Genomic DNA, 27,268 nt, shown 5'->3' on the forward strand with positions numbered 1-27,268 from the left:
ATCAAGGGCTATAAAATAACACGTAGAAGTAGCAATGGAGTCTTAAATGATGAAAATGAGATCCCTCTGCCCTACCCACTCGTTCATTCATTCACTCATTCTTCCACTTTCATCTGGTTTTTTGTCACTCTTTATCAATCCCAATCTCTTTGATATTTAATACCCAGTTCGATTATAAAATAGCTTTCATGTATTTTCCTATGCATTTCAAGTATCTTTTAAGTTTCTTTGATAATATATATATATATATATATAATCTAACACACGGCTGCAATCATAAAAGTGATGATATATGTTTAATGAAGCCCTTATGAAAAGATAAAAGATAAATAGAACAAGCAAATGCAATCATTTTCTTGTTCCTTGGTGCCATTTCCCCCCCCCCTTTCTTCCCCCCTTTTTGGGGTTGGGTGCTATGATGAATGATGAAGAAACTAGTAAAGTAGGCTTTGGCTCAATATATATATATAGTGGTGGAGTAAAAGAAAAAAAAATTCAAGAGGGTCGGAATTAAATTGTATATTTTTACGACAGTAAAAATATAATTTTACTATTTTAATAGTCTATATTTTTATAATTTTTAAAGGATTAAATCAAATTTTATCATTTTTGGAGGGTCAGAGTATAATTTTACCATTACTAATTTAAAATGTTATAAATTATAAATGGCCTAAATGAAAAGTTTTCCATTTTAGGGGGATCGGGGCCTGCGAACCCCAGCTTTGCCATTGTATATATATCCTTCTTCTTTTTTTTAATACGAAATCTTAATTGGAATAGGGATGATATCGAAGTTATTAGGTTAAATTTTGCAACCAGTTCGTGTACTTAATGAAAGTTGTGGATTTAGTCCTTGTACTTTAATTTGGTCATTTTTAGTCTCTATGTTTTTTAAATTTTAAAATTTCGGTCATCAACAAATGATAATTGTTAAATTTATTAAGTTTTGCTATTTCCAAACTGATGCAACGAGCATATTATCATATGAGTAATGTAATGTCAACTTGTTATTTGCACATATTACTCACTAGAAATCTAGTTAATTAATTAACAACTGTCACTTATGCCAAGATTGAAATTTCAGAATTCAAAAAGTATAGGGACTTAAATTGATCTAATCAGAGAAAATAGACAAAATATACAACTGCATGCATAGTACAAGACTAATGATTGAATTTAACCAAACTTATTTAATTGTTATTGTTTGAGCTAGAACTAAAATTTCAAATTTTAAAAAGTATAAAAACTAAAAATGACCAATTCAAAAAGTACAGAATCTAAAATCGATGAAATATGGGGACTTATAGTAGAATTTAACCGAAGTTATTATAATAACTATGGCAAATGTTATAGCGTAATCGAGGCATTTTATTGGCTAAACGAGTCCCAACAAGTTATTTGGATTACATCCTCCAACGTTTTAAAAGGCTTAATTCAGATTTAGTCTTAATTTGGTATTTAAAGAATCATTTTCCTCTGTTTTTAGTCCATTTGACATTGCAAAAAAAACTATTAGGCAACTTTAATCAATGAAAAATTACCACGTGGCATGTTTTAGTCAATAAAAAAATGTCATGTGCCAATTAGATTTATTTAAAATAAAAATATTAATTTTAAATCAAAATCAAAAATAGAAAATTATAATATTTAAATCTTAAAAAATACTTGACTTTTACCGAATATAGACAAACATCATTGTGCTATTAGAACATGCCACGTGTCTTTTTTTAATTTTTAGTATTATATATTATATTGATTAAAACTGTAAAAAAATCATATATAATATATAAAAATGGTTTTAAAATAATTTTTTTATAAAATTCTAAAATATATAATTATAAACTTTAAAAATTCAAAATAATATATAAAATTTTAAAAAAATTTAATTCAAGTAATTGCAGAACGAAAACTTGAAATTTAAATACTTTTTAGAATTTTAAAATTTTATAAAAAAATAGTTTTAAACCATTTTTAAAAAAAATTACAAGTTTTTAATAATTTTTACATTTTTTGTTTAATATTATTAATTTCAACTAATTTCCTTTCAATTATTGTATTTTTGTAATTTTTTTAATCTATATGTTTTTTTCTAGATTATATATATTATGAATTTTTTTGTATATTTATTTCTATTTTTTATATTCTGAAAATATTTGTTTTTAACGGCGCTTTGTGATTACATTAAAAAATAACAGAAGCATACTTTAGGCATTAAATTGGGAACTTGAGTATATTTTAAGTATCAAATTGAGACAAAAAAAATTTTAAGTATCAAAACGAAAAAACAAATTTACTTTTAAGAGTCAAATCAGGATCAAAACTTTCAAACCCCATTGGTGGATCTTTTATATTAATTAAATGGTGTTTAAATTTTTATTAATTTACTATAATAATATAAATATATCATTATATTATTATTTAAAATGTTTAAATATATATTACATATTGTGTGAATATTTTTATAATTTTTAATTATGTAATAATTTTTTAAATAAGTTATAAGTTTAATCATATAAAAAATTAAATCTAATGTTTATAATGGTCTTTTTGTATTTTCAATCACACGAAATTAATCTTATCATCTATCCAAATGAAAACCACGTAACTTTAATTCAGATGTGGACAATACATACAAATATTGAATTTATATCAGCCATAGCAAAAGTTGGACTCGAAAGAGACGTACTAAGGTGTCGAAATAAAATTTTAAAAGTGTAATTATGAAAGAATAAAATTATTATTATCCTATTTAATCAAGAGGGTCAAGTCCCTACTTATCTCCTCAACCTACACCTTTGATTTTAAAGTTTAAGGTTCGATATGACTAGTAACGATTAAGGGCCCTTTTGGATTGATGTTTATTTTCAGTGCGATGTGTTTAGCTTTCTTTTTTTTCTCACGTTACAGCATCTAATCTTACCGTCACCACTGGTTTTACGCTAACCACAAGTAAACATACCGCCCATCTAAAAAGACCCTGAATCAATATCGAGTTAATTTTTTTAAAACCCGAATTTTTTATTAACATTACAAGTTAAGAAACATCCACCTTAGGCATATGAAAACTGGAGAAACAGTGGAATTAATGTCAATAAGTTAAAAGACTGTTGTTTTAGGGGTAGATGGTGCATAGCTATCAATTTTGCATGACTTGACTCCTTTTCATGAGAAGTCACTAAAGGACTTGAATGAAATAAATGTATCCCTCTTTTTTCTTTTTGTAAATTATTTTACAAAATTAGTTTTGGTATCAAAGGAGAAGCACCTCATTTATAATGAATCAACATCACCATTAAATAATCGGTTTTCCAGAAATCTCAATGCCCTTTTTTTTTCAATTGAAAACCAATTCGAATAATTTTTTTTATGAGTCGGATCGAATCAGATTTTAATAAAAGATATATATTTATTATATGCCAATTACGTCATTAATTCAATAAAGTTTTAAGTTAATTAATATAAAATTTATTGTTTAATACCAATGTTTATAAATATATAAATTATAAATCTACCAGGTATTAATAATATTAAAAATGATTAAATGGGGTTATAGTAGAGGTGATCATGGGCTGGGCAAGCCTCATAGAATTTTAGACAATTTTGTCCAAAATCGACCCAGATTAAAACACCAAAACTCAAGCCCGGCCCAACCGGGCCCGTTTGTATTAAATTTTTTATATAAAAATAGTTTTTTTAAAAAAAATATAATTCATCAAATACACTAAAAATATTAAAATAAATGTTTCCCAACAAATTGAAAATAAAATTAAAAATTATTTATATTTAAATAACACTAAGATATGTGCAACTTAGCAAGCAAATACCTCTAAAATAGCAGTAAAATTAACAATAAAACAATAGTTATACAATATTTAAACAATAACAACAAAATAGTAGTAATATAATAGCGAAACGGCACTAAAACAGTGACAAAATAAAAAAAAAAAAGGTGAAAACAACAGTTTTTTTTTTTGCAAATTCGGGCTGGGTTGAGCCTAGGCAAAAAAAAAAGCTTACCAAAGGCTTGGCCCGTTTAGAAAACGAGTCTTTTTTTAAAACCCATTTTTCGAGTCCTATTTTTACCTAAACCCTCTCACTTTTCAGATAGATCCCGACCTGATCCATAATCAGGTCTAGATTATAATCCTATCATTCCAATATCAAATTTATTTACTATTCCACACTCACGAAGCCACCGTGACTAATATATACATATGATTCCCAAAATAATTATCAACCAAACACCATAAATAATTATAAATATTCGGATCAAAATACAATTTTACTATTTTAAAGCTATCTAATAATAGATTGAATTTAACCATTTTTTAAAAATAAAAAATTATAAACTCAACCCAACTTGAGGCATAATTACATCTACTTGAAAACTTGTCTTCAGTACTTAATTATAAAACTTTCCTCCCACATTGTCTTAGTTGACACAATCCTCAATAAACTTGTATTGAGATTACACTTCATTTTTTCTTTGGTCATAGGCTTGAGAGTATTTATTGGAAAATGGAATGTTTTTCATCACTCTCATTAAAGAAGTACAAAGATTCTTCATTTTTTTTCTTCAAGTAATCCCACTTTTGCCCACTTATTTGACCCTAGGGAAACACTTTCTCTCATATCTTTCACATTAAATTAATAATTTTTACAATTAAATCCATAGTATGAAGATCTTTGTAGGCTGAAAATATTTGGGTCTCTTTTTTTTAAATAAAAAAAGTTGTTCCTTTGTATGCTTGAATCCACCAAGTATCAACTTGTAACACTAATAAAGATAAACAATAGTGAAAAAAAAAACATAAATATAAAATATTCTGAATAGTTTGAACAATGGAAAAATAGATTGCCTCAACAATGGGATATTGGAAATGTTCTTTTTGACAATGTTCAACAATCAAATTTTCTTTTTGACATAAATGTTTGAGATAGTGGCACTATTCTTACAACTATACTTTTAGGGTTAGTTTTTATAAAAAAAAAATTCTTAAATTATAAAATATTTTAATCGAGTTATCAAATTATCAGTATATCCAGTCACGTGTTTCTGCTAGGTTGATAGTCAATTTAAACATTAAATATCAAGCTATTGTGTGTTAATAAAAACTAGAAGGATTATTTTTATATTTACTACTTGATCTGTGTTAGGTTTGAATTGACATTTAAGTTAAAGGTAATGCAACCATATGCTTCGACCCACATTGAATGCTGGGCCATTCGTTGAAGATAAAAGCACATCGAACCCTTATGAAGTTTTACCATAAGCAGATCGAATCCATTGGGCAAATATGGGTTTGAACTCACATCCTCCTGTATTGGCAACAATGTCAATGCAAACCGAATTAGGACTCAATTGGAACAATTAACCCATATTTTAAATAATTTTATACAAGTAATTTGTATAAAATCATTACTTTTGTTTTCATTTTGTAAAATTTAAACCCGTAATAAGTTAACGAAATATTGGTTAAATGGTATGGTCATAGCTTTCAATTCCGAGGATTTTGAGCCTTCTTATTTAAGTCTCGCTTGTTAGTTTAAAAAATTAGTTATATAATTTAGTGATTGTGATAATTAATTCTGATAGTTGTAAGTTGCATGAAAAAAATTTATGTAATAAAATTTTTAAATGTGGCCATTTTCTTTTTTCTTTTTTTTGAACTGGCAATTTTCAAGTGCACTAAATAGGGAATGTAAGCATATAAATAAACTTCCCAAAATTACCTATTAAAGTGAGTAAAAACACAGTAAAAATAAAAGTCCAAAAGGGTTGGATGTATATTGTTCCATCAAAATCACATAATGTCAAAAGGGAAGTTAAAAAAAACAAGGTAAAAATAGTTTAAAAGGTGGTTGAAGTTAAAGATAACAATAATGTGAAATGGGCAAGAATTGTCTTATCCACGTTGATTTGGTTGTTGCAAGATATTGATTACATTTTATAATGATTCAATTCTCTCTCTGTTTTTTTACCCATTTTTTCTATTGAGAATTGTGTGATCGATAGAATAACTAGAGAATTACATATGATGTGTGACATGAACTTCATGGTGACGTATAATGATCAGTTTTTTACAGTAAAACTAGATTAAATTTTTAGCAGAAGAACCAGTTTGCTCTTTTTTTGTGTGTGTAAAAACAATCTAAAAATATATCAAAAGTTTACTAAGTAGAACCGGGGGACAAAGCACCCCTAGCAATGTCCTCTTCTAAAATTTCTTGAATCTCCAGAGGTGGTGTGTCAAATAAGTATAACTCTATCTTGTTTGCAAAGGCCATTTTAGTTAAAATATTTGTTGCTTGATTATTCTCTCTAGGAATGTGCCGTACGAACCACCTTTTTTCTTGAGATAAATTATGTTGAATTCTCTTAACGAGAAAAATACTTGATCTAGCTGAATTACGATCATAAATAACTTTAACTACCTCTAGATTGTCAGACAGGATAAGTACTCTATCATGCCATTGCTCTTGAAGCAGAAGCAGACCATCCAAGATTCCCCATAATTGGGCAATAAAAACTGAAGACTTTCCCAGAAACCGATTATAGCCTAATATCCATTTTCCCATTTCATCCCGAATCATACTACCTACAACAGATAAACCAGAGACTAAATTGCCTTTATCGTACAGAGATTAATTTATCCTTTTTTAAGTAGATATGACAAAATATAATCTGACTCTTAATATAAGGGTCTTTATGATATTTTTACCTATTATTTAAAAAAAAATTGGAGGGTTGAATACAAATGAAAGGAATTAAACAAAATTATTTTGATTCTGAAGTTTTTACTGCTAAATTAACTAAAAGGGAGCGGCATTGTTGATTCTGTCAGAGATTTCTCTCTCCCTGTATATGTACTTGTTGTCTGTCATGTGGAAAGAAAAGGGACATGATCAGCTGATTCACCTGCTCCATGTCTTCCTTTTTTATTACGTGGCAGTTATCTATTGGTTAACGGAAGTTGGACCTACTGTAACTTAAAGTGGGGCCTTGAGTAAGGTCTCAGTTTGATTGAAAATTTTAAGGAATTAGATGGTAAAATTACTATACAGGTCCACCAGTGTACTGCAATTTGTTCTGATTTTTGTTACTATAAAACAAGCTGATTTTATATTTTATATTAATGTTGCATCATTTAATTAAATTTACTTCATAAAAATAACATTTCCCCATTCTTATAAAATGGTCATTTTACTCGTTTTTTTCATGGGAACATTTGGTTCAAGGATCTCACACTTTCGAGGTAACCTAATATTTTAAAATGATATTTCTCTTAGAAGTGCCCACGGGTCAGGTCAGACCGAGATTAAGTTTCAAAATAATTTTTAAGCTTACGCTCGTTTTAAGGCCGAGTCGAGCCACAAAAAAACCGTTTTATTATTTAAAATTAATAAAATATTAAAATTATATATTTTTAGTTGTTTTTGTTAGAAAAATCCGGTTCATAAAACGACTTTCAGTTACAGTGGAAGTTTAAAAATTTTGAAAATCAAGTCGGTTTGTGATATTTATAACTATAAGCCTTTTCCCGAAAAGTACCTGTGTTTTGTGAGACAGATCCAAAATGTTCCTGGCTTTCAACCGAACAACCTTCTTTGCTATCATCGTACCCAAATTGCGTCGAGTGTGGGCTTGAACAACAAGAATCATACACAACAAAAAACGATTTATTACTTTCGATAGGAAAATAATGAATGATTAATTAAATTCTATTTTCAAATTTCAATTATAATTTCATAATGAATAATGATTCAAAAACAATTATAATTTAATATTCAATGGATTCATAATGAATAATTAATTTAATTCTATTTTCAAACTTCAATTATAATTAATTAAACAATGATTCAAAAACCTTAAATTAATTCTTAAGCCATTTTTATACATAGTGAGAAAACACATTCATTTGTGAATGTAACCCATTTCTCTAACTTCATCATTTCTATTCATTTTCGTTCATTTGTTTCTACATGCAATTCATTACGAAAGCCACTTAATCAATACTCGTCCAATAACCTTGTTATAAGTGTGTTACCCTTATGGGATATCCTTAATCTCTTTGGGATAAATTTCCCTCATAGGATATCCTTAATTTTGGGATAAATTTGTTCTCTCAATATGATCATATTTTATCTCATAATAACCATTACATCTTCCTTCATGAAAAGTCAATTACTATCAAACAGTAATCAAGTCATTTATCACAAAGACAAACGATCCGTGACCACGTTTACTTTTATTATTTACCCTTTAGTTAGACTATGAATTCTACTATTGTGAATGATGCTACATATTGCAAAAGTTGTATACCCAATGAACTAGCTTTCGGTTATTTATCTATTTGAACTCAAGTTTTTGCTTACATCAAAGTATATGAGTCACGTATACATAGTCCATCATCCACTCAGGATTAATGTATGCCACACTATGAGCGCCGCTAGCTTTCAGTTCATGTCTGATGTACTAACAGTCCAGTCAGTTACATATATGTCTCTATCTTCTGAGAGTCATCAGCTCCGATACTCAAGACAAAGCATCTCCCAGTTGGACTTGATAGACTACATATTAGTCTTTCAATCAATTTGCTCATTTTGAATTAGGCTAAGGACATGTTTAGGTTCATCTACTAATACAAGCTGTATTTCTGTATTATGATCCGACCACGTAATACCATTTACTATTAGTTAAACATTAGATAACAGTGAGCTAATATTTGCTTCCATTTTTGCTTTGTTTGCAAATATATCGAGGACAATATAAAAATGATGTTAATGTAATTAATGTATATTTTATTAAACCAATTTGTTCGAAAGATACAAGTATATATAGATGAACATACTACACTTAGAGCACTATATCCAACAATTTTAAACGTTTTTATATTTAAATTTTAATTTAAAAATACTTTTTTATTTAAATTAAATTCGGGTCGGGTTAAGTTGGCCTGAAGTACAAAAATCCTTGTCCAAACTTGGCCCAAATTAGGCCTAGCTTATCAGACCGGGTGGGCTACTCGGCCCCTAGACAGGCCTAATTCCCCACTCCCTTTAAGATTTCAAAATTTTATTTGAATAAGTAAGCTTACATCTCTACAAGTATAAATATTCTGGAATATATGGGTTAATCTCATGACCACATTTTCTTTAACTAATGTAAGATTTGTGGGGAAATGTTACTTTTATACTAATTTTAACCTTCAATTTTTATCATTCACCTTTAAGCCATAGGTTTTGCTCCTTAATTAATATATGCATATGGTATGTTTGGAAAGAGTAGTATTTTTTCAACACATCTTAGGTACATTAGTTAGCATAAAGTGTAAACTAACTTCACATGATAATTTTTGACCACTTTGTCACTTATTTTTAATAAATGGAAGAAATTTTTTTCATACTTATTTTTAACTCTTATACTTTTACTCGTATTTCTAATTTTATGTTTAAATTTGTACTAATCATTTTCCGTGTCATAACAAACTATTTTAATACTTATGTAATAATTAAGTTATTTCTTGTATTAATACACCAGATAATCAAACGAAACAATAATATAATTATTTTGCATCGTGTGATTGCATGTTATATGCAAATTTTTTAAATATTTTACTTTACTCAAGAAATACAATTTTAGTTTTGATTTCGATATTTCTTCACCAATATGAGGTTAAGTTGTAATATAATAAACTCGTTTTCTTTACAACTTAACCTCATATGATAACGGTAACCTTTATTATTATTAATTAAATTACATTAATTTTTAATTAATTGTTATCATAAGTGTGTGTTTTCATTATAAATTCTTTTTTTATATTAATTTCTATTAGTTTAGAAAATTTAACAAATTTGCATGTTATTATCTTTTTTTTCATAGTTAAATTTTATTCTCGGTATAATTTAATAATTTTTTTATAATTAAGGAAAATTTAATAAAATGTACTTTTAAGTTTTATGTATCATCAACCAAACAACAAAATTTTACATTCTAGCCAAATGGACCAAATGACATAATAATCTAACTAATATGGTAATGTGCTAAAAGGGCATTTAGTTCACGAAATGTAAGATTACTTAATATGTTACTGACTATGTTGGATTCTTACTTAGTTCATTTAGTTGGAATGAAAAATTTGGTTGTTTGATTGACAAAATCTGAAATTACTTAAAAGTAAATTTTGCTAAGTTATCTTTACTATAGAAATTATTAATATTTTTAATAGTATAAGTAAAAATGTTAGAATATGGGCTTAAGCATCACTACCTTGTTAATCGAGAAATCATTGATTAACAAGATGAAACCAGTATGTTTGATGCATGTTGTCGAAGGATTCTACAAATACATAATGAGGATTCTAATAGTGATGCCTTTACACCGATTTGATTGATTTTGATGTACTCGTTTACTGCTGTTTTTTCTACTAAAAAAATTATTGCTTCAATGCATTTCTCTTAACCATGTGTCATTCATTCAAGGGATAAGCATTTCGAAGAATATTTGACTAGATAAGGAGCTTGTTAGAGGTTATGGTATATCATCCTCATCCCCATTATGTGCATTGAAGTTTTACCTTCAAAAAGCCATTGATTCAATGAGTGGAGAGTGTTTTTTGGAGGTAGTTCTCAAAGTAAAGGAGTTTCCTCCTTCCTTTATTACTTGGATTATAGGATGCATAACTAGTCCAAGATTCTCAATATCTGAAAATGAAAGCTTGAAAGGATATTTCTGAAGAGAGGGATCTCTTGTCCCTATACATCTTTGTCATTGTTATGAATATTCTATCTTGTATGCTTAATGTGGCTGGAGCTAGCAACATTTTTCAGTATTCTCTTAAAGCTCAAAAGATTGAGTTAACTCATGTGCTTTGTAGATGACTTGCTCATTTCTGTCAAAGGAAAAATAGGGATTGTTATTGGAGTTCAATGAGTTCAAAACTTCTAGCAAAATAGTTGACTGAATCTTAACTTGATTAACATGGGTATTGTTGCCATGCAGGAGGATGTGGGTTCGAGTGCACTGAAGCGCATTATTCTCCTATTTATAAGTTGGAAAGGGATCATTATGAATAGTTTTAGACATTATGTCAGAAATAGCATATATGATTGTTAAAAAAAACTTCTAGCAAAATAGCAAATATAACATAGATTGCCCAAAACTTTCCAAATGATTTATGCATATATAAAAAGGTTTTACAAATGAAAATAATGCTTGATATAATAAGAATTTGGTATCTGTTAGAGCATTGAACATTTCAATATATATATTTGGAACTAATTTACTTTTCTTGTTTATTTTAAAGTAAAAAAAATAATTATTTTAATATTTATAATTATTCTTGCCAACAACATTATCTCCAAATTTCAAAATTAGGGTCTGGCAGGGCCCTAGTTCCCCTAAAATAGAAAAATTTTCATTTAGATTTTTTGAAGTTTTTAAAATTTTAAATTTATAAAGATAAAATTACACTTTGGCCCCCTTAAAAATGATAAAAATTTGATTTAATCCTTTAAAAATTATAAAGATATAAGTTATTAAAATGGTGAAATTATATTTTTACTATCGTAAAAATTACAATTTAATTTCTACCCCTTAAAAAAATTTCAAGCTTTACGCTTGCCACTGAACCAAGAAATTGTTAGCTAATAAGGGTACTTGATAAATTCAAAAAAAATTTATATATATATTTAGAAGATGATAACAGGGATTATTCAAGAATTAAACTTGACCGATTGAGTTTTAACTCGACTGACATCAACATTAATATAATTTTTTTACGGTAATATATTTTATTGAATAGAGATGGAAAAGGAATATTTGTCTAAAAATTGTGAAACATTATTTAAAAAAAATAGATAGTATTTGTTTCCACTTAATTCATTAAGCAATATTTCTGACTTTGAGAATACTAAAAGTAGCAAACATAACCCGAGATATACTGATTCTTACTTCAATGATTAATCCCTGCCGTCTGATTTAATTACCACACTTTACCTGATCATCAAGCGCGTGACGGTGACACCAAAAAAGAAAAGCCATATTTCCAATTTTATCCTCGTCTACTGTCTCGAAATTACAACTTTATCATCCCTCGATTAAAAAACAAAAGAGTACTGGATCATTTCATTCCCTGTAAACACTGTCACGCTCTATAAAACTCGTCACATTTCCTTCTCTCACAAAAAAAGAAAAACCTTTCCTTCCCCAAAAGAAAAAAAAATGGAGAAACCCGTTGTGCAACCATGGAGACCGGAGCTGATTCCGGTGCCGGTGCCGGTGCCGGCACCGTTTAGGCCACCGGAGACGCCGTTGGAACCAATGGAGTTCTTGTCACGTTCATGGAGTGTTTCAGCTTTGGAAGTTTCAAGGGCTTTAGCTCCTTCTCAGCCTCATCCTTCCTCATCGTCCCATCAAATGTGCTTGAAAGGTTCTTCTTCAAGTGGTAATGTCGTTATACTAGAAGACATAGCCGGTGAACTTGAAGAAAACGGGATAGTTTCAGGCAACCCTTTCTCTTTCGCTTCATCTGAAACTTCCCAGATGGTCCTTGAAAGAATCATGTCACAATCGGTAAGTTTAGCAAAAAAAAAAAAAACAACAACCTATGTCAAGACAAAAGGAACATCTTTTTATTTTTTTGGTTTTATTGTTTCCCTTGTAAAACAAAAATTCTATTGTTTCAAAGGTTTTCTCTTTTGTCTTTTAACAGCAAGAAGTATCTCCAAGAACATCCGGCAGGTTATCTCATAGCAGCGGACCATTAACAGATAGCCCCCCTGTTTCACCTTCTGAGATTGATGATGTTAAGGTTTGTTTTTATGTTTGAACCCATGTCTATATTTTGCTGTTTTTTTTTATCATAATATTCGAATTCGAAACAGCAACGAGCTCTTTGTTTTTTCAAAAATGGACACATTCAACAATAATTTGGTAAATACGAAGTATAAAAAACCAAAAAAAAAAAGGGGGAAAATTGGGAAAATTATTTGGTTTTTATCTTTAAAGGAATCGAAATTTTGTGGATAAGTGTTTGGTTTTTTTTACCACAGTTTTTGGCAGTTTCTGAGTCACTGACTCAGTAACATAAATATCAGGCTTTCTCAGAGACAGATGGAGAAGAAAGTGAGAATGGGTTCCTGTGTTTTTGCTTCACTTTATTCAATGTAAATAATTTTTAAAAAAAAGAAGATAAATGATGGTCATTTTAAACAACAAAAAGAAAAAAGCTGTTTCCTTTCATTATTTCAATGGAGGTTACACTTACAGCTTAGTACTGTGTTTTTTTTTTATTACCAATGTTGCCCTTGTCTGTTTTTTAGTTTCTGTGTGAAAATTTTGTTACGTTCTTTTGGTATGAGTCAGTACGCGGGGCGCGTTGGCCCCTATAACGATTTGTTTTACCTTTCATAAAATTGGAAGCTTTCTTTAATGGCGGTGGTTGTTTGTTATGATATCAAATTTCTTTTCTGTTTTTTTAAAAAAAATTTGAATGGCGGTGGATGATTTCAATTTTGCAGCAATTTTGCCGCGCTAGTAATTCCCTCAACATGCAGTACCGTACAAACACGGGGATAGGGGCGGCTACTCCTGCAACAACTGCCGTGACGGGTGGTGGGAAGACAGTGGGCCGATGGTTGAAGGATAGAAGAGAGAAGAAGAAGGAAGAAACGCGGGCTCAGAACGCTCACCTACATGCAGCCATTTCTGTTGCCGGGGTAGCAGCAGCCGTGGCAGCTTACGCGGCAGCCACTGCTGCTTCCTCGAGCGCTGGGAAAGATGAGCAGAGGGCAAAGACGGACATGGCTGTGGCATCGGCTGCCACTCTTGTTGCTGCACAATGCGTGGAGACAGCTGAAGCCATGGGAGCCGAGCGTGATCATTTGACCTCCGTCATCAGCTCCGCCGTCAATGTCCGGTCTGCTGGAGATATCATGACCTTAACTGCTGGTGCAGCAACAGGTATACATATACATACATACATATAATTTGAAATTGAAATGGTTGAATTAATGGTGGGAAATTGTTATCAATGGCAGCATTAAGAGGGGCAGCCACATTGAAGGCAAGGGCATTGAAAGAGGTATGGAACATAGCAGCTGTAATCCCTGTTGAAAATAATAAAAATGGTGGCAATGGTAGCAATAGTAGCTCCAATGGCAGCTTTAGTGGTGAGCTTCTTCCTGAAGAGAATTTCTTGGGAATCTGCAGCAGAGAATTGCTTGCCAGAGGCTGTGAGCTTCTCAAGCGCACGAGAAAAGGTAAGCACAACACTCGCCCGAGTCCGGGTATCATCGAACAAGGCCATTTTGACATGATGTTTACCATTGTTGTGAATATTGCAGGTGATCTTCACTGGAAAGTTGTCTCTGTTTATATCAACAGAATGAACCAGGTACCCATACCAAATTGCTCAATTATTGTCGGGCGGGAAACGATTGTGTTCGAGTCTTCAGTTCGATTATGTTCAATTATTGGGGAATCAGTCTTATTTGCTTCTTTTGTTTAACATTCTTTTGAAACTTCTTTTTGTTACAAGGTTATGTTAAAGATGAAGAGTAGACATGTTGCTGGGACCATCACAAAAAAGAAAAAGAGTAAGTGATTATTAGCTTTGTCTTTCTCTAATAATGTGAAAAATAAAATAAATTCAGAAATGGATGTGGTGCTTTCTTTGTTCCATTTGGGGATTTGAGAAAGCTAAAAGTAAAAAAGAAAAATCAAAAGGGATTGTCTTTAACATTCTTCAATTTTTTTTTTTGCAGATGTTGTCTTGGAGGTGATTAAAGATATGCCAGCATGGCCCGGCCGCCACTTGCTCGAAGGCGGGGAAAACCGGAGATACTTCGGGTTAAAGACGGTTATGCGCGGGGTCGTAGAGTTCGAGTGCAAGAGCCAAAAAGAGTATGATATTTGGACTCAAGGTGTATCAAGGCTGCTATCCATTGCTGCTGAGAAGAACAATAGAAATAGGATTTGAAGCTTTGGGTTCACATTCAGGGAGTAAAATTTGACAGAAAGGGTATACATATTTGGAGAAATTGTAGCCATTTAGGATCTCAAATGCTTTTTTGGAACATATTTGATATTTGGGGTTGTTTAATCTTGTATAAAGTTGGAAATTAAAGAGGAAAAAAAAGTTATCCTAATGGTTTTGTGGGCATTTTTTTTTTAAATTTTTGAACTTAAAAAAAAAAGGGTAAAGCTGTTTTGAATGAAAGTACCCAAATGCATGTGATCCAAGTTGCTTTGTTCTTTCACTATTGAGGAAACACAAAATTTGGGGTATCTTGGACTAGGGGGATGGTCAAAAAGGAGAAGAAAGGGATCCCATCTTGATGAAGGAATATATATATATATATGTTCTTTATTACATATATTTTCATGTGAACTAAAGTTTTTTCTTTTTCATTTGTTTTTTTATAAATTACCCCTTTGGCTCTAGGATTTAGGTGGTGTTGTGTATGGTGGGACTATGATTGTAATGGCTTGGACTTGGTGAATCAAGGACTTTGATAAGAATATTTTACCTTTTATTAGTTAGAATGTTTTTGGATTATGATATTATTTTATATAGGATAATGGAGTAGACAAGGACATAGATTCTGGTTGTGAATGTTTGAAATTTATAACAATCCCTAAGACACTGTTCCAAATAATGCCTTTTTCAGACTTGGATCAACACTGAGATGGATCCATGCTATCATGCAATATTTTAATTGAAATCGTGTAATGGGTTTGCTTTGTTTATGACAGTGTTTATTTTTGGGGTGATGAGCTCATGCTATTGAAATGAAAAAGTTTGATGTTGTCCAAATGTAAAAGGATGATATTGCTAACCCAAGAATTTCATAACAACCTTTCTTTCCTCTTGTGGCTCTAAAACTCCCCCCCCAAAAAAAACCCTAGATTTTTGTCTTACTTGATCCACACAAAAGGTCTTCCTCTGGGCTTCTTACAAGAACTTGTAATGCAAGAAACATAATTAGGTGAAATAAAAAATGGGACTTTTTTTGAAGTTTTATTTTGCTTTTAGGATACAACAAGTCGTTAAACAACAAAAGTAGAGTTATAAAAAATAAAATAATAATTACAAAACATTATTGCACAACCAAACTCAAGCCCGAGTGTCGAAAGAATTTACACAAGTTATAAGAATTTGTCAACATGGAATTACTAACAATGCAAACTACTAACAATCTCTCACTAGTTTAGAATGTTAGTAATTGATTTGCCTTTCACACGAATGAAATTATGCCTATAAGATGGTATCTCTCGATTTGAACCATCTATTAACAAATGTACTTTACGGTTACGTGTAAGAGTACTATTTATGCCAATAATGTTTATGCAAAGCTAACATTTAACGAAAAATTATGTTGTGTAAGAACACAAGTTGTGACAATAATTAAATGCGTATTAGAAGTAGTTTTACATTTGTTTGTATAAAGAAATTTACGGTTAGCCCTTTTTACCACTCTACTTTGGATGTTTTAAGATTTTGTTGTATCTTGGAGGCATAGTAAAGCTTAAAAAAAAGTATCTCCCGCCTCAAAGTTTATTTTATTTCTTTACTATAAGCATTTTTCTAATAGATACCCACAGCTTGGAAGTACCCCTCTTAGACCCACAGCTTGAAAGTATTACTTTATGCCCATAAGAAGTTGTTTATCTCTTTTATGTCTCTCGACCATCTCAGTATACCACCACCCATGGTTTCCTTATAAGTCAAGATTTCACTCTTGAGCTTCTTGATCTCTACACACAACACTTCTACTAGTGCCTCAAGGGCTTAGTTCTTGTAGACAATCACTCCTAGATTGATCTATATTATTTAAATTATTTATTTAATGAGATTGACTCACATTATTTAAAGAGGTCTAACTAATTATATATTCTTATCGTTTTTTTTGTTATTTTTCATATTATTTATAATTTTAAATCTATATTTTGTTTGAGCTTCTTGATCTCTACACACAACACTTCTACTAGTGCCTCAAGGAAATTTTGTCAATGTTAGGGTTGAAATTTTATTTGTATTAAAGATGTTTTGGCTGTTAACTTAAAGGAGTCGCATTTTCTATTATCTTTTTAACTTAGTTGTTAGTTTCTTCTCCATTTTTAGGTTTTAGTTCTTTACTTTTTCGAGCTTAGTTGTTTTAGTGGTAGTTTTATCAATTTTTTTATTGTAGCTTTTCTTCTTTTTTACAATTAGATACTCAAGCTTTCCTTTGTTTTTTGATTTCTCTTCAAGTCCTTTAATATATTTAAGCTTTTTTGAACTTTAAAAGTGTAAAACTCCTAACTTTAGTTGTGTTTTATTCTCCATTGTTGTTGCTATAATCTTCTCCAAAGAACCCATCAAAAGCCCCAAAGATTTCTCTAACCTTGCTTTTATGTTTTTTTTTCAATGAATCATCTAAGCATGTATTTGGCTAATATTGTTGTGTTGATGATGGCTAGTAACTAAACTTTATGGTGCTTGGTTGATGGAAAAGTTGCATATTTAGTTTTTGGGTTAGGGACTAAATTGTAAAAACTGGACTAAATCAAATAAACTTCAAAACCTAGAATTGACGTCTTTATGTGAACATTTAGATATGTGAGACCGAGAGGGGAGCCTATTGAGAACTAATTTGATTGTCCCGGTTTAGCTTGGTGAGGTTAATAGACAAACTAGACTAAATCATCTAATTTAGTAAAATGGTGAGCGAGAGGTAAAATTGAACCAATTAGGAGTTCGAACCATTTGTATCTCTAATCCAAGAATTAATTAGCAACATGGAAGTCAACCAACCACTTTAACTCTTTGAATTAATTTTTGCACACTTTGGATTACTTTGCAATTTAGTCCTTTTAGGTAGTAGATAGTGTAATTACACTTGACAATGATTTGTTGTAATATAATACCTAGTGAGCAGCTAGCTAGACTTCTTGTTTGCATGCATTTTCATTGTTGATCACCTTATCACTCAAACTCTTTTGGGTTCAATCTTCGAAATACTCTGTGTTCTGTTCTATTGTAACAAAAAAATACTACAATTGACTTATCACACTTGCAAATAGCCACTATAGTTTTTATTGTATTTGTGTTGATTCTATAGCCTTGGTGCATGCCATGCCGAGGTGCGGTCAGGAAATTCAAAACAGTAAATCACATGTGATTTATTGCATGTCTTAAGACATAACCTCCCAATAGCTATATAACAACTATTTTTCAGTCAAGTCTCGAGACATTTTGGCAAATCTCGAGACATACATTGCAGGGACAATTTTTAAGCTCAAATTTAATACTTGCAATGGTTTGATTTCATCCCCAATGGTCATAAATGTCTACAAACTTGTTCCTTGGTATAAATAGTCTTCAGGATTCAAGAGTTGAACATCCATACATCAAAGTCAAGAGAAAAACCTCAAATCCTTTATTTTTTTCATTTTCTCTTGTACGTATCTCTAGGAACTTATTGTTAGGTCTTTTATCATTCTCATTTCCATTCTTTGAGAGAGCCAACACTTGTAAACACACACTTTTGAGAGGTCCTCATTGCTTACATCCTTTCTCTTGGTTGTAAAGAGTATACTTAAGGTTTTTGAGATACAAAGCCTTAAAAGGATTAAAGAGGATTTTAGTTGAGCCATAAAAATTAAGAAGGATTTTAGTTAAGCCATTAAAACTAGGAGAAATGTTCTATCTTAGCCTAGTGAAAAAATAGAGATTGTAAATGTTATATGTAACGCCCCGTACCCGAGACCGTTGCCGGAGTCGGACACGAGGGGTTCACAGACTAAATTCGCTTAATATCGCAGTCCATTTTAAAAATTTCCAGACAGCTGGCTAACTGTGTCGCTGTCACCTTAAAAATCATATCTTGAGTTTCACAACTTGAAAATCAGTTTCGTGATTTTTCCCTGAAACTAGACTCATATGTCCATCTACATATTGTTTTCTAGAATTTTTGGTCGGGCCAATTAGTACAGTTTATTAGTTAAAGTCTCTCCTGTTACAGGGTGCGACTACACTGACCTTCATGCATTACAATTTGGATATCTCCCTGTACAGGGCTTCAATACTGATGCCGTTTGTTTCTATAGAAACTAGACTCAGAGAGGAATCTATACATATATGGAATGACTCCTAATTATCTCTGGTTAATTTATAATAAATTTCCAAAGTCGGAACAGGGAATCCAGAAACTGTTCTGGCCCTATTTCACGAAAACCTAATTATCTCTTAACATACCACTCATATGACCGTTTCGTTTCTTCCATATGAAAGTGGATTCATCAAGGTTCATTTAAATAATTTATTCACTATTTAATTCCATCCCTACTATTTTTAGTGATTTTCCAAATCTACATCACTGCTGCTGTCAGCATCTGCCTTTAAGGTAGACTTTACCTATTTCATAGTTTCCATGATTCAACTAGCCCTTTTAGCATAAATAGCACAAATTATGATAATGATTAACCATTCCCATGGCCAATCCTTGTTAAGCATATCCACACCTCTCAATAACCATATCCATACCAAATGATTATAACATTATGCTCAAACATATATAAGCCATTTTCGCATGGCTATCCAAAATTATACAAAACCGAAGGGTACATAACCAACAACAAAAGGGTAGTCCTATACATGCCATTTTCAGAGTTCAACCAAAAGTGTACCAAAAGGGTTTTGATAGTCTGGGCGACTTCGACTTCAATAATCTCGAGTCCGATAGCTGACAAACCAAAATCTATAAAACAGAGATTCAAAGAACGGAGTAAGCATTTAATGCTTAGTAAGTTTTAAGCAAAACAAAGTGTTCTCAATCACTATCATTGGTCATTCATTTCAACTGTTCGATGAAGTTAATCTAGAGCTTCATCTCGATCTATAATATCATTAAACGCAACACTTGGCTGCCACATATATACTTTCGAGTAATAATGACCTAGATGGTCAAATATTTCCAAAGCACATTCTTCATCGATTTTCAACTTTCAATAATCCTTTCCACTTGTTCATAATCACATCCATACTTTTAAGTATTTCAACATGACAAGTACTAAATTACCATAGGCACATAAAGAACCAACATATTCCTTATCACATATATGTAAGCTTACAAATCATAATCCTTACCTTGTACTGGCACATCTAGCTCAACCCAACCCATACTCAGATCATAAGGCTTTTGGGCAGAATATGCACTAATACATAAGAATATTTCATCGCATACTTTATTATACAAACATACCATTACCAATTAGATCATTCTCACATTTGGAGTTATAATATTAATCACATTTACCTACCTCTTTGATACTGATAATTCACCTCGAAATCACTCCACCGATGAGTAAGTAATACGTACCTGAACATCTTGAATACATAATACTTATTTGATGGTAACTTAATGTAGATACTCAATATCAAAGTCTTACTTGAATCCTAGCATTTAGCCGTCGGGTCTTTAAAGCTCGGATATAGTACGAGCACGAAGCCTACGGACATTAATCAGGATAATATTCTCGCATAAAGCCTGCGGGGTTTTAACCCGGATATAGTACTGACACAATTGCCCTTCGGGAGTTATCACATTTATACACTTCCACATCCATCACATTGGCCATTCGGCCTTATCACATATATACACTTTCACATTCATCACATTGGCCATTCGGCCTTATCTCATATATGCATGTTCACATTCATCACATTGGCCATTCGGCCTTATCACACATACACATGTTCACATTCATCACATTGGCCATTCGGCCTTATCACACATACACATGTTCACATTCATCACATTGGCCATTCGGCTTTATCTCATATATGCATGTTCACATTCATCACATTGGCCATTCGACCTTATCACACATACACATGTTCACATTCATCACATTGGCCATTCGGCCTTATCACATATATATACACTTTCACATTCATCACATTGGCCATTCGGCCTTATCACATATATACACTTTCACATTCATCACATCGGCCATTAGGCCTTATCACATATATATACACTTTCACATTCATCACATCGGCCATTAGGCCTTATCACATATATACACTTTCACATTCATCACATCGGCCATTAGGCCTTATCACATATATATACACTTTCACATTCATCACATTGGCCATTAGGCCTTATCACATATATATACTTTCACATTTATTCAAATATACTTCACATACCACATATACTATCATGTACAGACTTGGTCTTGGCCGAATCTACATCCATCACTTTCCAATGAATAATTCAATTTTACGCCATACTATCATTTCATATTCGAATACTCATAAGCTTACAATATCACGATTTAGAATTCAAGTATGGGTTTAATCAATAGCTTATGAGCAACTAAAACAAGTTTTATCCATGTTTACAACAAAATCACATATTCACTACGAGCTGTTTTCCCGAGCAATGGTCACTAAATTATTTATAACCGGAGCTACAAAACTCCAAATCACTTGCCGTTAATTTTTCCTGAATATAGAATCGTATATCTTCCATCCATAAAATTTATAGAATTTTAGGTTTGGCCAATCAATACCAGATTTTTCTTAAAGTTTCCCCTGTTTCACTGTTTGACTAATCTGACCACTCTTCACTACGAATCAAATTTCTCATTTTACAGAATTCAAAATGTGTTGTATTTGATTTCATTTGAAACTAGACTCATTAAGGAGTCTAAGCATATAAATTTTATCTTATAACCATTTTTGTACAATTTATAATTATTTTCTAAAAACAGAACAGGGGATTTCGGAGTCATTCTGACACCGTCTCACACAACTTTAAATATCTCTTTATAGGAAATTTCTTTGCTCACAAGGTCTCTTTTATAAGAAACTAGACTAATTAAGCCTTGATTAAATATTTTATTCAGCCTATAATTCCACACCAACAATTTATAGTGATTTTCTAAAATCACGTTACTGCTGCTGTCCAAAGCAAATTATTACAATTTGCTCTTAAATTTCCAAGTCCAAACACATATGAACTTACCATTTGAGTTTAAGACATATCATGGCCACATCATATCTTATTAAATCAACTCATTAGGTCCTATTATGATTGAATTTACTCAACGTTTAATCACTTAAAACTTACCTCGGATGTTGTCGAACGATTTCGGCGGCTATTCGACCACTTTTTCCTTCCCTTTATCGGATTTAGTTCCCCTTTGCTCTTGAGCTTAATTCAAACAAATTTAACTCATTAAAGTCTCATTTTGCTAGCTTATGGCCGAATATGACAATGAGTTTGATAGGTCATATGGCCGCCTTTTAGCATGCAAATGATATCAACACCAATCCACCTTGGCCGAATATCATCTCCATGACATAGTAAAGATTTGAACCATGGGCTATTTAGAACTCAAGCTAACTACTAAAACATGCATGCATCTCATGGAACATCATCAAACATACCTTAGTCTATCAAACCACCATAGCCGATTTCCTCAAAGCTCTTTTTCCTTCTTTTTCTTTCTCCTATTCAGCCAAGAACAACATGAGAGCTTTTCTCTTCTTTTTTTTTGGGTCATGCATGAGAATGATGAACACATTTTTTTCTCTTTGTTTTCTTCCTTCAATTTCTTATTAGTTTATTGCCCATGCTTCTTATTTTATTCTTCCATTAACACAACATGTTTCATGACATGTTTTGCCCATGCTTCTTATTTTATTTTTCCATTAACACAACATGTTTCATGACATGTTTTGCCCATCATCCCTTGTCATGGCCGGCCACTAGTACTTAAATGGGGGGGAAATTGACATGCAAGTCCACCCCTTTGATTACATGCACTATTAGGCCACTTGCATTTGCCTAGCACATTTCTAAATTTTCTCACATAAGTCCTATTAACTAAATTCACATGCAATTAACTAAATCGAAGCTTAAAACTTTCACACATTTACATTCACATATTTTAGGCAATAATTATCACATTCAAATAATTTGGTGACTCGGTCTAGCGGTCCCGAGACCGCTTTCCGACTAGGGTCACTTTAGGGGTGTCACAACTCTTCCCCCCTTTAGGGATTTTCGTCCCCGAAAATTTCTATCGATGCATAGTTTAGGATAACGTCCTCTTATTGAATTATATTCATATAAACATTAGCTCATCGATAGCAATTGTAATTCATTATTGATTTCTCATCGATCTATAAAATCATTTTATTATCTTAAAACAAATACATAAACATTTCTACAAGTATGCACATATATCTCATTTTCTTGATTTCATAAGCAATAATCACTTAATTTAATTCACAAATGCATTTCAAACACATATTAAGCACATATTAACATGTATAATTCACATCATCAACCCACATATTTGTAACCCACATTTTCATTCATGTATAAGCTGTAACCTAACCGAAAGTACACATATACTCAAACATCCCAATAAATATCCTTTATAACTTTATCACATCTCAATATTCAACTTAACTCATTTCCAAAAGAAAATCAACTTCCACATACCTGAACATTGAATTCATTTAGCACATTTAATCACTGTTAACGATACCCGTTGAATCATTCGAAATCATTACGGATACTCATTAAGCACATATAGCTCTTACAATGCCATATCCTAGATATGGTCTTACATATGCTCACATATCGAGCCGATGCCATGTCCCAGACATGGTCTTACACACTATCTCAAATCAATGCCTTCGTCCCAGACGAGGTCTTACATGAATTCCACTTCACACACTTAGTGCCCACTGACCGATCTCGCACTCATAGTGCTCGATTAAAGGAATTCGCACACACACAGTGCCTCTAATCATTCACACACATAGTGCTCTTATTCATTCGTTATTACACATTGAAATGACTTAACCAAGTCTATAAACATCATGTATGTACACTTTTAAACATATCATCTCATTTAAATTTGAATTCGTATAGTGATGAATACTTAAACTTTGCTCAAATTACCGGCACGAAGCCTACTAGGCACGAAGGCCCGAATACACGTCACCAGCATGATTGCTCTTCGGGACCTAGCCCGGATATAACACCAGCACGAATGCTCTTCGGGGTTTAGCACGGATATATCACTAGCACGAATGCTCTTCGGAACTTAGCCCGGATACATCACTAGCATGAATGCTCTTCGGGACTTAGCCCGGATACATCACTAGCACGAATGCTCTTCGGGACTTAGCCCGGATACATCACTAGCATGAATGCTCTTCGGGACTTAGCCCGGATACATCACTAGCATGAATGCTCTTCGGGACTTAGCCCGGATACATCACTAGCACGAATGCTCTTCGGAACTTAGCCCAGATACATCACTAGCATGAATGCTCTTCGGGACTTAGCCCGGTTATAGTAACTCGCACAAATGCTTTCGGATCTTAGTCCGGATATGGTCACTTAGCACAAAGCCTTCGGGACTTAGCCCGGACATCATTCGAATAACCATGCACATTTAACAATAAATCATGACACATTCGTATTTCATTTTCATTAGCAAAACTCAAACACAAGACACTTATCATTCTTGCAATTTCGGCTCAATAGCCACACACAAAGAGCATGATTTTGATTTGCTTAAAACATGATCTAATCAAATCATAATTTAAGCTCTATTACTCAAGAACTTACTTATGTTATACCCTTCTCAATATTGACACATCATAAGCATGTCTCAGTCCTCTCAATACCATCTGCTACAGCTCGATCGGGATCGGAATTCATTACAATAAATAAACACATTTTCAATTGTCAGAAATCACCACACTATCAAATATTCACATAATGGCATGTATAGCTAGACCCAAACGTATTACGGTAGTCCTAGAATCGACTAAACCGTAGCTCTGATACCAATAAAATTGTAACGCCCCGTACCCGAGACCGTTGCCGGAGTCGGACACGAGGGGTTCACAGACTAAATTCGCTTACTATCGCAGTTCATTTTAAAAATTTCCAGAAAGCTGGCTAACTGTGTCGCTGTCACCTTAAAAATCATATCTTGAGTTTCACAACTCGAAAATCAGTTTCGTGATTTTTCCCTGAAACTAGACTCATATGTACATCTACATATTGTTTTCTAGAATTTTTGGTCAGGCCAATTAGTACAGTTTATTAGTTAAAGTCTCTCCTGTTACAGGGTGCGACTACACTGACCTTCATGCATTACAATTTGGATATCTCCCTGTACAGGGCTTCAATACTGATGCCGTTTGTTTCTATAGAAACTAGACTCAGAGAGGAATCTATACATATATGGCATGACTCCTAATTATCTCTGGTTAATTTATAATAAATTTCCAAAGTCGGAACAGGGAATCCAGAAACTGTTCTGGCCCTATTTCACGAAAACCTAATTATCTCTTAACATACCACTCATATGACCGTTTCGTTTCTTCCATATGAAAGTGGATTCATCAAGGTTCATTTAAATAATTTATTCACTATTTAATTCCATTCCTACTATTTTTAGTGATTTTCCAAATCTACATCACTGCTGCTGTCAGCATCTGCCTTTAAGGTAGACTTTACCTATTTCATAGTTTTCATGATTCAGCTAGCCCTTTTAGCATAAATAGCACAAATTATGATAATGATTAACCATTCCCATGGCCAATCCTTGTTAAGCATATCCACACCTCTCAATAACCATATCCATACCAAATGATTATAACATTATGCTCAAACATATATAAGCCATTTTCGCATGGCTATCCAAAATTATACAAAACTGAAGGGTACATAACCAACAACAAAAGGGTAGTCCTATACATGCCATTTTCAGAGTTCAACCAAAAGTGTACCAAAAGGGTTTTGATAGTGTGGGCGACTTCGACTTCAATAATCCCGAGTCCGATAGCTGACGAACCAAAATCTATAAAACAGAGATTCAAAGAACGGAGTAAGCATTTAATGCTTAGTAAGTTTTAAGCAAAACAAAGTGTTCTCAATCACTATCATTGGTCATTCATTTCAACTGTTCGATGAAGTTAATCTAGAGCTTCATCTCGATCTATAATATCATTAAATGCAACACTTGGCTGCCACATATATACTTTCGAGTAATAATGACCTAGATGGTCAAATATTTCCAAAGCACATTCTTCATCGATTTTCAACTTTCAATAATCCTTTCCACTTGTTCATAATCACATCCATACTTTTAAGTATTTCAACATGACAAGTACTAAATTACCATAGGCACATAAAGAACCAACATATTCCTTATCACATATATGTAAGCTTACAAATTATAATCCTTACCTTGTACTGGCACATCTAGCTCAACCCAACCTATACTCAGATCATAAGGCTTTTGGGCAGAATATGCACTAATACATAAGAATATTTCATCGCATACTTTATTATACAAACATACCATTACCAATTAGATCATTCTCACATTTGGAGTTATAATATTAATCACATTTACCTACCTCTTTGATACTGATAATTCACCTCGAAATCACTCCACCGATGAGTAAGTAATACGTACCTGAACATCTTGAATACATAATACTTATTTGATGGTAACTTAATGCAGATACTCAATATCAAAGTCTTACTTGAATCCTAGCATTTAGCCGTCGGGTCTTTAAAGCTCGGATATAGTACGAGCACGAAGCCTATGGACATTAATCAGGATAATATTCTCGCATAAAGCCTGCGAGGTTTTAACCCGGATATAGTACTGACACAATTGCCCTTCGGGAGTTATCACATTTATACACTTCCACATCCATCACATTGGCCATTCGGCCTTATCACATATATACACTTTCACATTCATCACATTGGCCATTCGGCCTTATCTCATATATGCATGTTCACATTCATCACATTGGCCATTCGGCCTTATCACACATACACATGTTCACATTCATCACATTGGCCATTCGGCCTTATCACACATACACATGTTCACATTCATCACATTGGCCATTCGGCCTTATCTCATATATGCATGTTCACATTCATCACATTGGCCATTCGACCTTATCACACATACACATGTTCACATTCATCACATTGGCCATTCGGCCTTATCACATATATATACACTTTCACATTCATCACATTGGCCATTCGGCCTTATCACATATATACACTTTCACATTCATCACATCGGCCATTAGGCCTTATCACATATATACACTTTCACATTCATCACATCGGCCATTAGGCCTTATCACATATATATACACTTTCACATTCATCACATTGGCCATTAGGCCTTATCACATATATATAC

At 32.3% G+C, this 27,268-nt stretch overlaps 1 protein-coding gene across 1 annotated transcript; it reads left to right on the plus strand.

Annotated features, from left to right (window-relative positions):
* The first annotated feature begins 12,134 nt into the window (after positions 1–12,134).
* Positions 12,135–15,150, plus strand: LOC107927796 (VAN3-binding protein). Its single transcript, XM_041088137.1, has 7 exons — positions 12,135–12,574; positions 12,714–12,812; positions 13,522–13,963; positions 14,041–14,262; positions 14,347–14,396; positions 14,541–14,598; positions 14,767–15,150. Exons 1-7 carry the CDS (start codon positions 12,224–12,226, stop codon positions 14,979–14,981), a joined length of 1,437 nt encoding a protein of 478 aa, XP_040944071.1. The 5' UTR covers positions 12,135–12,223; the 3' UTR covers positions 14,982–15,150.
* Positions 15,151–27,268: the final 12,118 nt, after the last annotated feature.

The sequence above is a fragment of the Gossypium hirsutum genome, chromosome D02, assembly GCF_007990345.1.
Source record: "Gossypium hirsutum isolate 1008001.06 chromosome D02, Gossypium_hirsutum_v2.1, whole genome shotgun sequence".
In the NCBI taxonomy this organism is placed as follows: Eukaryota; Viridiplantae; Streptophyta; class Magnoliopsida; order Malvales; family Malvaceae; genus Gossypium; species Gossypium hirsutum.

Excerpts from the sequence above, each read along its gene's own strand:
- LOC107927796 (XM_041088137.1), top strand. The coding sequence starts at position 12,224 with ATGGAGAAACCCGTTGTGCAACCATGGAGACCGGAGCTGATTCCGGTG. Across the intron at positions 12,575-12,713 it reads AAAGAATCATGTCACAATCG|CAAGAAGTATCTCCAAGAAC; the intron begins GTAAGTTTAGCA and ends GTCTTTTAACAG. Across the intron at positions 14,599-14,766 it reads CATCACAAAAAAGAAAAAGA|ATGTTGTCTTGGAGGTGATT; the intron begins GTAAGTGATTAT and ends TTTTTTTTGCAG.